We start from the raw sequence: 11,102 nt of genomic DNA, 5'->3' as shown, positions 1-11,102 counted from the left end.
GGCACAACTTCATGGGATACACCGTGTCACATAGGCCACGTTGGCCGCCATGCGACACCGCTAGCGACGAACTGCAAGCGCTCGGCAAGCGATGCATGGGCGCCGTCGACCTCCGCAAATAACTGGCTGCATCTCGCGGCGTGGGCAGCACTGCAGGCTCGGATAGACCGTATCACATAGGCCAAGTTTTGGAATCCGCGTCAGTGCTAGCGACAACATGCAAGCGCTCGGCAAGCGCTGCATGGGCGCCGGCGACCGTCTGCGTCAATGAAGGGCTAGCGCTACAAAGTCAGCTTCGTAGTTTGCGTAACTGACTAATGTTATTGTTATTCGAACTGCGTGGATTCAGCAAACGGTATATTAGGACCGGTTAATCAAGACAGTCCCTGGCAGGGAAATTTGGGCACAGGCCAAACGTTTCGTGTGAACACATTGCATACACACCATACACCCTAAAAGTATCCAACGGCAAGCGGGAATGTCATGGCCAAGCCATGGCATGCAAGCGCTCGGCAAACACCAAGGCGACCCCGCAGCAGAGTCGCCTTACAACTATCGCGCGCTACGCCAACCTTGACAGCTTGTTATTCCCCGTCGCCGCGGTCGACGCTCACACACCCTGCTTTGCCTCTGCGGACCGCCATGCGAGCTATGGGGCGTGCCCTAAGGGAGTCAACTTACATGGGACTCAATGTTATATTGCTGAGCACGAGAGGAGGCGTGTACAGGTAGTGGCCCTTAGTGGCGTAGAGCTGAGGTGACAGGAGGCTCGTACAGTAATGGCGACTGAAGTCTTAGTATGATCTGAGTGCCAGAGTCATAACATACGTTAACATACGTTTGATCAACGGTACTGCGGATGCTGGCGTGCGCAGCACCTCCCGGACCGCTGACCGGGGTCGGGGCCAAGCACCCAAGCAACCACCTCTTCGGGAAAATAGAGTCCGGAGAAACGGGATCCAATGAACGCAGACTTGCTCGTGCTCGCCCGCGCAGCTTCTAAATACTTACGTATTCATGTACTATTAGTGGCTGGGCCAACACCCTGTGCAATTGCAAGGTCGCGCGGAGTTCCCCCCGCATGCCCGCAGCTCAGCCCCGCACCCTCGTCAACCCGGGAACGGCACGCACAAATGAACGATTCCAACCTGGATCCATGGTCAGCCCCAGCCACGCCCCTCTCCCCCACGGCACCACCCACATTTCCCCAACCCCACCTCACCCCAGCGCCCCTGGCCATGGATGCCCCAACGCACCGTTTGCAAAGACAAATAGCAGCACACACTGGTACAAGGTCATTGGTACTGTACGTGCCCAAGCACAGCCGGAGCGTTCAGCCCACGTCTCCCCTACCTCATTTCTGTAAACGAGGCAAACTGTCTGATTGTCGATCGTCCGCAATCAAAGGGGCTTTCAGACGCACACCTGCCCTGGCCTTTTGCCCTCCCAAATATCGGTTCAGGGTCGTCCTCTGCAAACTCGAAAGGACGTCAATCGAATCTCATGGTGACATATAAGCATGCTAGCGCATGAGCAAGGAGCCTTTGTGACTCATCTGTAGTGTCTGAAGTCTCTGCACTCCATATCCGACCACTATGGCTGCTGCTGCTGCTGCAGATGCGGCGGCCGTGGCTACCCAGCCTGCCTGCGCGCCCCACCGTGCCGTTTGCTGCCGACTGCCCGGCCTGCTCCCGACCTTTAGCCCCGCCCTCGCGCGACCCCAACACCCCACCCTAACCGCACGTGAGCCTCCCGCGCCACACGCCATAGCTCCACATCTAGATAGCCACCATACGGTACGTAATAATTGTCTTGGTTCTAGTCTGCACTAACAACAGGCTTGTCTCCTGCACTAAGGACAGCTTTTGTCTCCTGCACTAACAACAGGCTTGTCTCCTGCACTCCGCACCGCACGATGTCGCCCCTCCGCTCGCTGCCGGCCAGCCTTCTGTGCCCCTCGGCCGGCCGACACCATCCCATCCACTACACCTCACCACACCACACACGACGCCGTTGCGGCACCACGGCGGCGCCAGGTGACAGCCTGCAGCCGCAGCCAAGGCCGCAGCCGCGTGCTGCTGCTGTTTTGCATGTGGTGCGCGAACTGGACTGTTGCCGTGTCCCTAGCTGCTGCGCCGGTGAGCGACACAGCCCCCCCTAGCACCACCACGACCGCGTCCCGCCGCCGGCACCGGCACCAGCGACCCTAGCCGTCGGCAGTAGCGACACATGGCCTTTGCCCTGGCCCTGACCCTGGCAATAGCTTTTGCCCAGGTCCTGGCCCTGGCCACACAGCTGCTCGCAGAGCTGCAGAGCAGCTGCCGTGACGGCACCGCCCTGGCCGTGACCGCTGAGGCGGAGGGCACAGCCGCTGCCGCCGTGCCTGTCAGCGCTGCTGCTGCCCACCCAGGCCCAACCCGGAAGGGAGCCCGCCGGTGTCGGCCGCGGAGGCGCGGCGGTCGTGCGCGCTCCTGCCTGCGGCGGCGCAGCCCTGCCGCTGCGGTGTCGCAGGTACGGTGTCGCAGGTACGATGTCGCAGGTGTGGCGGGGCGACGGCCACGCGGCGGCGCTGCCGCGCCGTGCTTGCGGCCGTGGGCGGCCGTGATCGAGCTAGCGAGCGAGCGAGCCGCCTCCCTCCCTCCCTCCCTCCCTGCCTCACTTGCCGCCGGCCGCCCCGGCGGTGGGCACCACCAGCGCCAGCAGGAAGGGCTCCCGCGGCGTCCACTCCGTGCCCAGCGCCGAGCACACCTGGGGGGGGCGGCGGGGGGTTACATTCATGATTGATTAAGAAGTGAAGTCGTAGGCAGGTACAGTTGCAGCGTAGACGCGTTGTTACCGATGTCCGGGGGGGGGGGGGCGGTCACATTCATGAGTATTTAATAGTGAAGGCGAAGGGGTTTACATTCATGATCAGATATGAAAAAGGGGGCAGGGCAGCCGTCCTTGTGGGGAACGGAGTAACCAAATCGTGACTACGGTAGTTTTGACGGTGGGTGGATGGTGGCCGCGGTGGCGGTGGATTGTGAGGGTTCCGGGCACTGGCTGCATGGTTAGGGAGGAGGCCGCCTCGCCCACAGCCCCGCACCACACATCCCGCAGTCTCTCACCCACATGCCTGTGCGCACACCGCCTAAACACCCCCCCGCCCCACAACCTGCCCTTCCCCCCACCTGCTCATTGGGCGGCACCAGGTACAGCGTGCGCGCGGGCAGCCCCGCCGCCGCCTCCAGCTTGATGACGCCTGCAGGTGGCGGCGGCGGCAGCAATCACAGTGTGTCGGCGGCAGCGTGTCAGCGGCAGCGGCCGTGTGTCAGCGGCAGTGGCAGCGCCAGCAAATCAGCAGTACATTCGGGACCGAAACCCACCGAGGAAACCGGCACGGTCCCCCTTACACGGACACCCACACCCACGAGCCATACGGTATACGCATGGCCCAACCATTGCTCTGGTTTCTTTTGGGAAATGGTGGATTACAAACCCCTGCCCCCACTCACCCGCCCTCTTCTTCTCCGCCAGGTATCCTAGGAAGTCAGCCAGCTTGGAGCGCTCACTACCGCCGCCGCCGCCACTGCCGGACACCACCAGCCGCCGCAGAGCCCTGCGCACACATCCAGGGCCGGCGGCGAACGCATAGTTCATCAAGTGAAGCGGAGAGGCCGGGCTGGAGGCCAGGGGCGTGCGGCTTTGTATGCGCGTGTGTGTACGGTACGTACAATGCGTTAACCAGACGCCCAACGCCTCCCTTCCATGTCCCTCCCTCTTTCCCTCTCCTCCCCCTCTCCCTCCCCAGCTCCTCGCTCCCCCCCTCTGCCCCCACCTGGCCGCGGGCGGCGTGTGTGCGTACAGGCTGTGCACCACGTAGCCCAGCTCCACACGCATGCGCACGTCCAGGCAGGACGGCCACGTCACAGGCTCGCGCTCGCCGGGGCTGGCGCCGCCTGTGTGTGTGTGTGTGTGTGTGTGTGTGTGTGTGTGTGTGTGTGTGTTTGGGAGAGGGAGTGAAATACGCTTATGAGCAGGGTAGGAGTGGGGTGCAGGCGTACTGGGTGAGGGGTTTGTTCCAGGCACACGGGACAGATGAGGCACAGTGCCGCACAAACCGTGGGGTTGTGCAGGAGCAGGAGCAGCAACAGGAGCAGGAGGAGCAACATGGGCAGCAGCAGCAGCTGGGGCAGCGGTATACACACACGACACACTCACTCGCAGCGCTGGCGCCGCCGGTGTTGCACTGCAGCGTGCACACGTGGGAGCCGCTCTTGGCCAGGGCCCCCTGCCACGTCGGAGCAGTCGCCGGGCTGGAGCCCCCGCCTGCTACTGCCGCGGCTGTAGCTGCAGCTGCTGCTGCGGGACTGGCGGCTGTAGCTCTTGCCGGGCTGACGGCTGTAGCCGCGGGACTGGCGGCGGCAGTTGGCGGCCCCGGCGGACCGGGCGGCGGCGGCGGGAGCGGCGGCGGCGGCAGGCCGCTTTCTGGGAGCGGCGGCGGGGGCGGCGGCGGCGCGGCTGCCGCTGCTGCTGCAGAGCCCGGGGCGGGCGGAAGCTGCCCCGACCAGTCTCCGCTGCCCCCGCTTCCCCCTCCGCCGCCGCCGGGCCCTGGCTGCTGCCCGCCCTTGCGTGGGTGCGAGTGATGGTGGTGTGCCTGCTGCTGCTGCTGTGGGTTACCGGTGCTGCTGCCGCCGTAGCCCGGCAGGCTCGGGTGCGCGGGACTGGCGCCCGCATGCCCGTGCCCATGCCCGTGGCCACCCATCTGCGCCGCCGCCGCTGCCGCCGCCTGCATTTGATGGTGGTGCTGTTGCTGCTGCTGCTGCATCTGCATCATCTGCTGTTGCAGTGGCGTCTGCCGGCCCGCCATCTGCAGCATCTGCTGCTGCTGCTGCTGCGAGGGGTGCAGCGGCGTGCCCATACCGCCGCCGCCGCCGCCGCCGCCTGGCCCCATCATCATCATGCGGCCGCCGCCCATCTGGCCCATGCCCAACCCCATGCCGCCGCCAGGCGTGCCGCCGCCAGGCCCCATCCCAATCTGGCCGCCCATGCCGCCGCCCATGCCGCCGCCGGGGGTGCCGTACATTCCGCCGCCGCCGCCGCCGGGCCCTCCGCGCATGCCGCCCGGGCCGCCGCCCATGCCCATGCCCATGCCACCGCGTGGGCCCATGTTTGAGTCGAGCTGCGGGCGGAAGGGCAGGAGCGGGCAGGCAGCCGTGAGGGCAGGAGCGGAGGGCAGGAGCCGGCGGGAGCGGGCGGGTAGCCGTGAGGATGGGGCTCCATGCATGATCATGACAAGTCGTTGCAGTAGGCTTGGGCTTGGCTAACCCGCCCCGTCCCGCCCACTACGCCCCCCGCCCTGTCTCCCCCCAAGCCCCCCCCCCCTGCCCCTCACCTTCCACTCCACGCGCACGTGTTGGTGGCTGGGCCCCAGCCGCAGACTCAGCAGCGCCCGCCGGGCAGCGTCCGCGCCCGCCTGCAGCACACAGGGGCGTGGCGGTCGTGTGGTCGTGGTTGTGTGGTTGTGTGGATGTGGGGCGGGCCAGCCAGTAGTTGACGTGGAGGTGCAAACCGTCACACAGGAGCACGCACAACTTTGCCCTGGCGCCTGGCGTCCCTCCCCATCACAGCTCTACTGCTCGGGCACGGAGCCCAGCCACTCCCTCTCGCCCCCGCTGGCCAATCGCCACGTGTAACTACCCAAAGCAGCCCGCACCTGGCGCGGGCGGTGCGCGGCGGGCGTGCAAGCCCCCCTTCCACCTCCCCCCGACTTCACTTCGTAAACTTACCGGTATCGCGTGTACCCCCCTTTCCCTGCTGAAACCTGTTCCCAACATTTAAACCTTGCGATTCTCCCTTTCTCCCCTCTCTCCCCGGCCCCCACCTGCGTTGCAAAGTCCACGAAGGCGCAGTGGCTGCCGCGCAGGAAGCGCCAGGCCACCACCTCGCCGCCGTGCTGCCGGCAGGCCGCCAGAAGGTCCTCATCGCGCAGCGACTCGTGGATCTGCAGGGGGTGCGGTGGGTACATACATGCATGATGAGTTGAGCAAGTGGTAGACGGTAGGCCATCTTGGAGAACAACAACGGGGGCCAGAGCCGCCCGTGAAAGACAAGAGTCGGTAGATCACAAGGTCAGGGCATGGGCACAGGGTACGAGCAGCGGGAACACGGTGTGAGGAACGGGGCGGGGCGGTGGATGTCAAGGCAGCTGCAAAACGACCCCGAAAAGCCGGGCACCCGACAAGGCGCACACGGGCCCGAGCACAGCGCTATGAGCCCCCACGCCCACCGCGCGCGGGCCCGCGGACCCCAGGACCCCCGGACCCGGCCACCCACCTGGCCAAACCAGAGTGTCCGGATGTTGGGAGGCGGCAGCGGGTCCGACACACCCTGCCCCTGGCCCTGGCCCTGACCGCCCGCCTGCTGCTGCTGCTGCTGATGGTGAGGCTGCGGAGGCGGCGGCGGCAGCGGGAGCTGTGCAGCCGCCGCCGCGGCCGCCGGCGTCTGTCCGCTGCCGCCGCCGCCAACGCCCGGATGCGACGGCGGCGGCGGCGGCGTCAGGCATGCAGCAGTGCCGGCGCCTGGCGTGCCGCCGCCGGCGGCTGTCCCTGCCATCGCCGCCGCCGCCGCGCCCGCGCCCCCGCCGCCTGGCGGCGGCGGCGGCAGCTGCGGCACCGGCGGCGCCGCCGCCGCCGCAGGCGGCGGCGCGAAGGCGGCGGCCAGGCACGCCACGACGGCGGGCACCGCCGCCGCTGCGGCCATGTGTAGGAGCATGCCCGGGCTGCGGCCCTGCACCGCCAGGATCTGCTGCGGCACCGCCACGCCAGCCTCCTGTAGCGCCGCCACCACCGCCTCGGGCGTGGCCGTCGGCGGCGCCGCCCCGTGGCCCGAGGACGACACCCAGACGAACTGGGAGGGGCCGGCGGCGGCGGCGGCGCGGCGGCGCGCGGCGGCGGACTCGGGCGGGTAGGCGGCGCAGAACTCCACGGCCAACGGGCGGGCGCCGCCAAAGGGCGCGGTGCGCGCGACGGCCTCGAAGCAGATGGCGGCGTCGCGCAGTGACGAGAACACCACGTATACCTCCTCCCCCACCAGACTGTGGCTGTGGCTGCCGCTGTTGTTGGCGGCGGCGGCGCCGCCAGCCGCCGCCGCCGCTGGCGGCGGCGGCGCGCCCTCCACGGCGTGTACGGACTCGACCGCGCCGCTGCGGCCCAGCTCCGACACCAGCGCCGCCTCTGTGAGCCCCGGCGGCAGGCCGCCCAGCCACAGGCACGCCTCCGCGCGGCACACCAGGCCGCCGCGCAGGCCGCCGCCGCCACCGGCGGCGCCGCCACTCGCGCCCTGCGCCGCCGGCGTTGTTGCTGTTGTCGCGGGCGGCGGCTGCAGTGGCGGCGGCGGCGGCGACGTCGCCGCCGTGTCCGCCGGCCCGCCGTGCCCGCCGCCGCCGCCGCCAGCCGCCCCGCCGCTGCCAATTCCGCCGCCGCCGCCACCGCCGCCGCCGCCCTCGTGCTTGATGCTGATGGACTGGTCTAGGTCCATGGGCACCGACCTGCTGCCGTCCTCGCTGCCCAGATGAGACAACGCCGGCCCGCCGCCGCCGCCCGCCGCCGCCGCCGCCGCGGCCGCCGCCGCCTTGCTCGGCGTCAGCGTCGGCGTGGGCAGCGGCGGAAGCGGCGGCAGCTCGCCGGCGGCGCCGCGAGGCGAGCAGGGCGGTGAACAGGTGGCGCCGCCGCCGCCGCCGCCGCCGCCACCAGCCCCGGCTCCGCGGTCGGCGCCGGCGGCGGCGTCAGCGGCGGCGGCGGCGGCCGGGCGCTTGGGCGCGGGGCACAAGCTGAGCAGCCGCTCCAACTGGGAGCGCAGCTCGGCCGGCACGGGCGGCGCGTTCTTGCCTGCAGGGCAGTTCGCAGGCGAGCGCCAGGTGCGTCAGGCGTCAGGCCACATCCAAGCACACGAGTGCCGTGTCACGATCACTGTTACGGTATCGCAATGACCTGGGAGGGGCGAGGCACGCAGGGGAGTGCCTGCAGTGCGGGGACGCCGCGCCCGCAGACCCTGCCGCGCCCCATGCCCTGCCCTCCCCCCGACGAGCCAGCCGACCCCGCCGCCTCACCTCGGAGCAGCGCCCCCACCAGCTGCCGCACCCACTCCTGCGTCTCGGGCAGCCGGCCCAGCACCTGCTGAGCCACACAGCTCGGTCGCGGATGCCGGCCGCCGCCGCCGCCGCCGTTGTTGCTGCTGCTGCCGTTGTTGCCACCGACAGCGCCCGCGCTTGAGGCATTCCCTGCCCCAGGCGCGCCGCCGCCGTCGGCACCGCCGTTGCAGCCGGGGCCCGTCGCGTCCTGCGGTGATCCCGCAAGGCCAGGAGGTCGTGTGTTTCAGTGAGTGAAGTACCAGCAGTAGAGTTGCGCTCAGCTGACAGGCGGGGGCCGTCAATGGGAGCTCATGGGGCGCCAAGACGCGAGGTGCGCACCCTCTGCCAACCGGCCCTCGGCCATACCGCGATGCATCCCATCGCCGCCGCCGCCTTCAACCCTGCCAACCAGCAAGCAAGACCCCCGTGCCAGCCGCCAACCGTCTTCAGCACATGTACACCCGACACGCCGGACCCACCATGGCCGACGCCTCGCAGTCGTCGCCTCCTCCCGCCGCCGCCGCCGCCGCCTCGGTCTTGACCCCGGTCGCCGCCGCCGGCGTCGCTGGCGCCCTGGCGCCGGCCCTCGGCGTGCCCACCGCCGCCGCGGCGTCGCTCCCGCCGCCCGCCTTTCCCTGGGCCGTGGCCTTGGCCTGGGCCTGCCTGGGCGGCGCCTGCTGCTGCAGCAGCAGCAGCCCCAGCGCCAGCGCCGAGCCCGCCAGGTCTTCGTGCGCCCGGTTGCGCGGCGGCAGGCGGCAGGGCGCCAGACAGGCCGCCAGCACCACACGCGGGAAGAGCGCAAAGGCGCGCAGCAGCAGCCCGCGCAGCACGCCCACCTCGCTGTCGGGCTCGGCGTCCAGCAGCGCCGCCGGCAGCGGCGGCAGCGGGCCGGCGGCGGCAGCGGCCATGGCGGCAGCGGCGGCGGCTGGCGCCGCCTCCGCCGCGTCCTGGCGTGCGCCGCTGGTGCTGCCGCCGCCGCCGCCGGGTCCGGGTCCCGGCCGGCCTCTTGAGGAGTCAGAGCCGTGGCGAGGCCGCTTGTGCGAGTCCGAGGGCCGGTGGGAGTGGGAGTGGGATTGGCCGTAATGCGGCCCGAGCCCAGCACCGCCGCCGCCGCCGTTGACGTCTGCCTTCTTGCCGTCGCCGGCCCCACCAGAGCCGCCGTCGGCGTGCGTCCCAGCCCCGACGCAGTGCATTTGGAGTTGCCTGTGGCGTGCCAGAGGAGCGGGTTGCTTAGACCGAGATATTAGGATTATGAGTAAGTGGAAAGCAAGGAGCTCAGCAGCGTGCTCTGAGGTGCAATGTTGGGCGGCTAGTAAGAGGCGCGGCGCCTGCACCGCAAGGCCCGACCACGAGCCATGCGGGCGCGTCCCTTCCTACCGACCGCAGTGGGCCGCCCTGCCTGACATGCAGCAAGGGGCGCAACACGTGTGCACGCCGGCAACCCCGCCGGCCCTTCACCAGCCCTCGCCCTGCTGCCTCTTTGACGGGGGCGCCACCGATGCACACGCAACCCCTCGACCCACACACACACACACACACACACACACACACATGCCTCTGTCCCATGTGGCTCACCGCAACACAAACTGCACCAGCTCCGTCACCACCGGCACGGTCCGCTCCGCCGCCACCGCCCCTGCGGGAGCACCCCCGGCACCCCCCGCCTGCTGCTGCTGCCGCACCGCCGTCTCCAGCACGTTCCCCAGCCCCAGCAGCGCATCTCGCCGCATTGCGGCGGCCAGGTCGCTGCCATCCAGACCGGAGGTCGCCTCCCGGCCGCCGGCGGCTGCGCGGCCGCCGTCGCCGTCGACGGCTGCGGCACCCTGCGGCGGCGGCGAGGGCGAGGCGCCGGGCCCTGGCTTGAAGACGCCGTTGGGAAGAGAGGCGGCGTTGCCACCTCGGAGGGTGTTGCCGGGGTTGGTTGCAGGGGGCGCCGGGGCGGGGGCGCCGTCGGAGTAGAGCGCTAGCAGCAGGCGCAGGGCTTGCTCGGTGTGGGAGGGGAAGCGCGGGAGGAAGCGGGGCACCAGCCGTGCCGCGAGCCGCCGGGCGCCCAGGCTGCCTGTCGGAGGTCAAAGCAGGGGAGGAGGGCATGAGGACCGGGATAAGCAGGCGCTGGTCAGGAGCAACGGAGACCACGTGGAGCGGTGGGCACAGGCGTACTTGGGGGTGGGGGGTTGGCGGGTAGCAACAGGGGTCGCGGTGGCGCAGGTTGAGTGTCGGGGGCACCGGTGAGGTGCCGCAAACAACGTGGCTTGCCGCGCCCGCCCAACGGGGACAGGCCCGGTGCAGCCGCGTGCAACAGCGAACGTGACTCATAATGCATGATAGCAGCTGATCCACGCGAGCAGCCCGAGTCCGGTTGCGTGCTGCGCGCGCAAATGCACTTCCGCTTACCGCGTCTGCACTCCAGCAAGCCCTGAAAAGCCAAAGCTTCCGCTCCAGTGTCGCCTCCATTTAGAAGGTCCCCGTAGTTGGCGTAGATGGCCTTGACCTCCGCGCGGCGTTGTTCGCGGACTTGTAGGGAGGAGGCCAGCTCGGCGCCTTCAGTGGCCGCATTGGATACCTTCTTCGGCACGGGCAGCGGCACCTCCCCCTCCTCAGAGCTTGAGCGGCGACGCTTGTGGCCGGGGCAGGACGCTGCGGGCTCGTTGTTCATCGCTTCATTCGCTCCGGCTCACGCCCGCACACGCCCAGCAGCCTATTCCTCCTGTGTTTTGAGCTGCTATAGCCTCATGCTGGTGAGCAACGAGGCTGTTAGGTCTATTGCGGTGGGCGTGCGTGCGGATTTGCAAACAGGTTTGGCTGCACCCTCCTTCGTAATCTTGAACTAAAAGCATGCAGCCCACACCACATAGATCATTATGTCGGTGCTCCTACAGCCCGTGGAACAGAGTGCCCCACATGAGCATGCGCAACAATGTGGTTTCGTCAAACGAGCTGCTTTCCAATCTGAGCTTGTTAACTTGAGAACATGACAAATTGACGTGCGATA

At 68.9% G+C, this 11,102-nt stretch overlaps 1 protein-coding gene across 1 annotated transcript; it reads right to left on the bottom strand.

Moving 5' to 3' along the window:
* Positions 1-791: 791 nt before the first annotated feature.
* On the bottom strand, positions 792-11,003 carry CHLRE_09g398030v5 (uncharacterized protein). The gene is made up of 12 exons (XM_043065871.1): positions 10,505-11,003; positions 9,686-10,169; positions 8,590-9,313; positions 8,090-8,318; positions 6,316-7,868; positions 5,864-5,983; positions 5,375-5,455; positions 4,201-5,161; positions 3,818-3,938; positions 3,495-3,598; positions 3,171-3,241; positions 792-2,748 (listed from the first exon to the last, which is right to left on the bottom strand). The coding sequence occupies exons 1-12, from the start codon at positions 10,764-10,766 to the stop codon at positions 2,656-2,658; spliced, it is 4,803 nt and encodes a 1,600-aa protein (XP_042921319.1). The 5' UTR covers positions 10,767-11,003; the 3' UTR covers positions 792-2,655.
* Between the last annotated feature and the right edge of the window lie 99 nt (positions 11,004-11,102).

Source organism: Chlamydomonas reinhardtii, chromosome 9 (genome assembly GCF_000002595.2).
Source record: "Chlamydomonas reinhardtii strain CC-503 cw92 mt+ chromosome 9, whole genome shotgun sequence".
In the NCBI taxonomy this organism is placed as follows: domain Eukaryota; kingdom Viridiplantae; phylum Chlorophyta; class Chlorophyceae; order Chlamydomonadales; family Chlamydomonadaceae; genus Chlamydomonas; species Chlamydomonas reinhardtii.
Note: the sequence above shows the minus strand (reverse complement) of the source record. Positions and strands in the feature narration are given on the sequence as shown.

Bases quoted from the DNA above. Each gene is read 5' to 3' on its own strand.
- CHLRE_09g398030v5 (XM_043065871.1), bottom strand. From the start codon at position 10,766: ATGAACAACGAGCCCGCAGCGTCCTGCCCCGGCCACAAGCGTCGCCGC. The intron at 5,456-5,863 runs GTGGGGGCCGGG...TGTGTGCTGCAG, and splicing joins TCGTGGACTTTGCAACGCAG to GCGGGCGCGGACGCTGCCCG. The intron at 2,749-3,170 runs GTGGGGGGAAGG...CGCCCCCCCCAG, and splicing joins TGGTGCCGCCCAATGAGCAG to GTGTGCTCGGCGCTGGGCAC.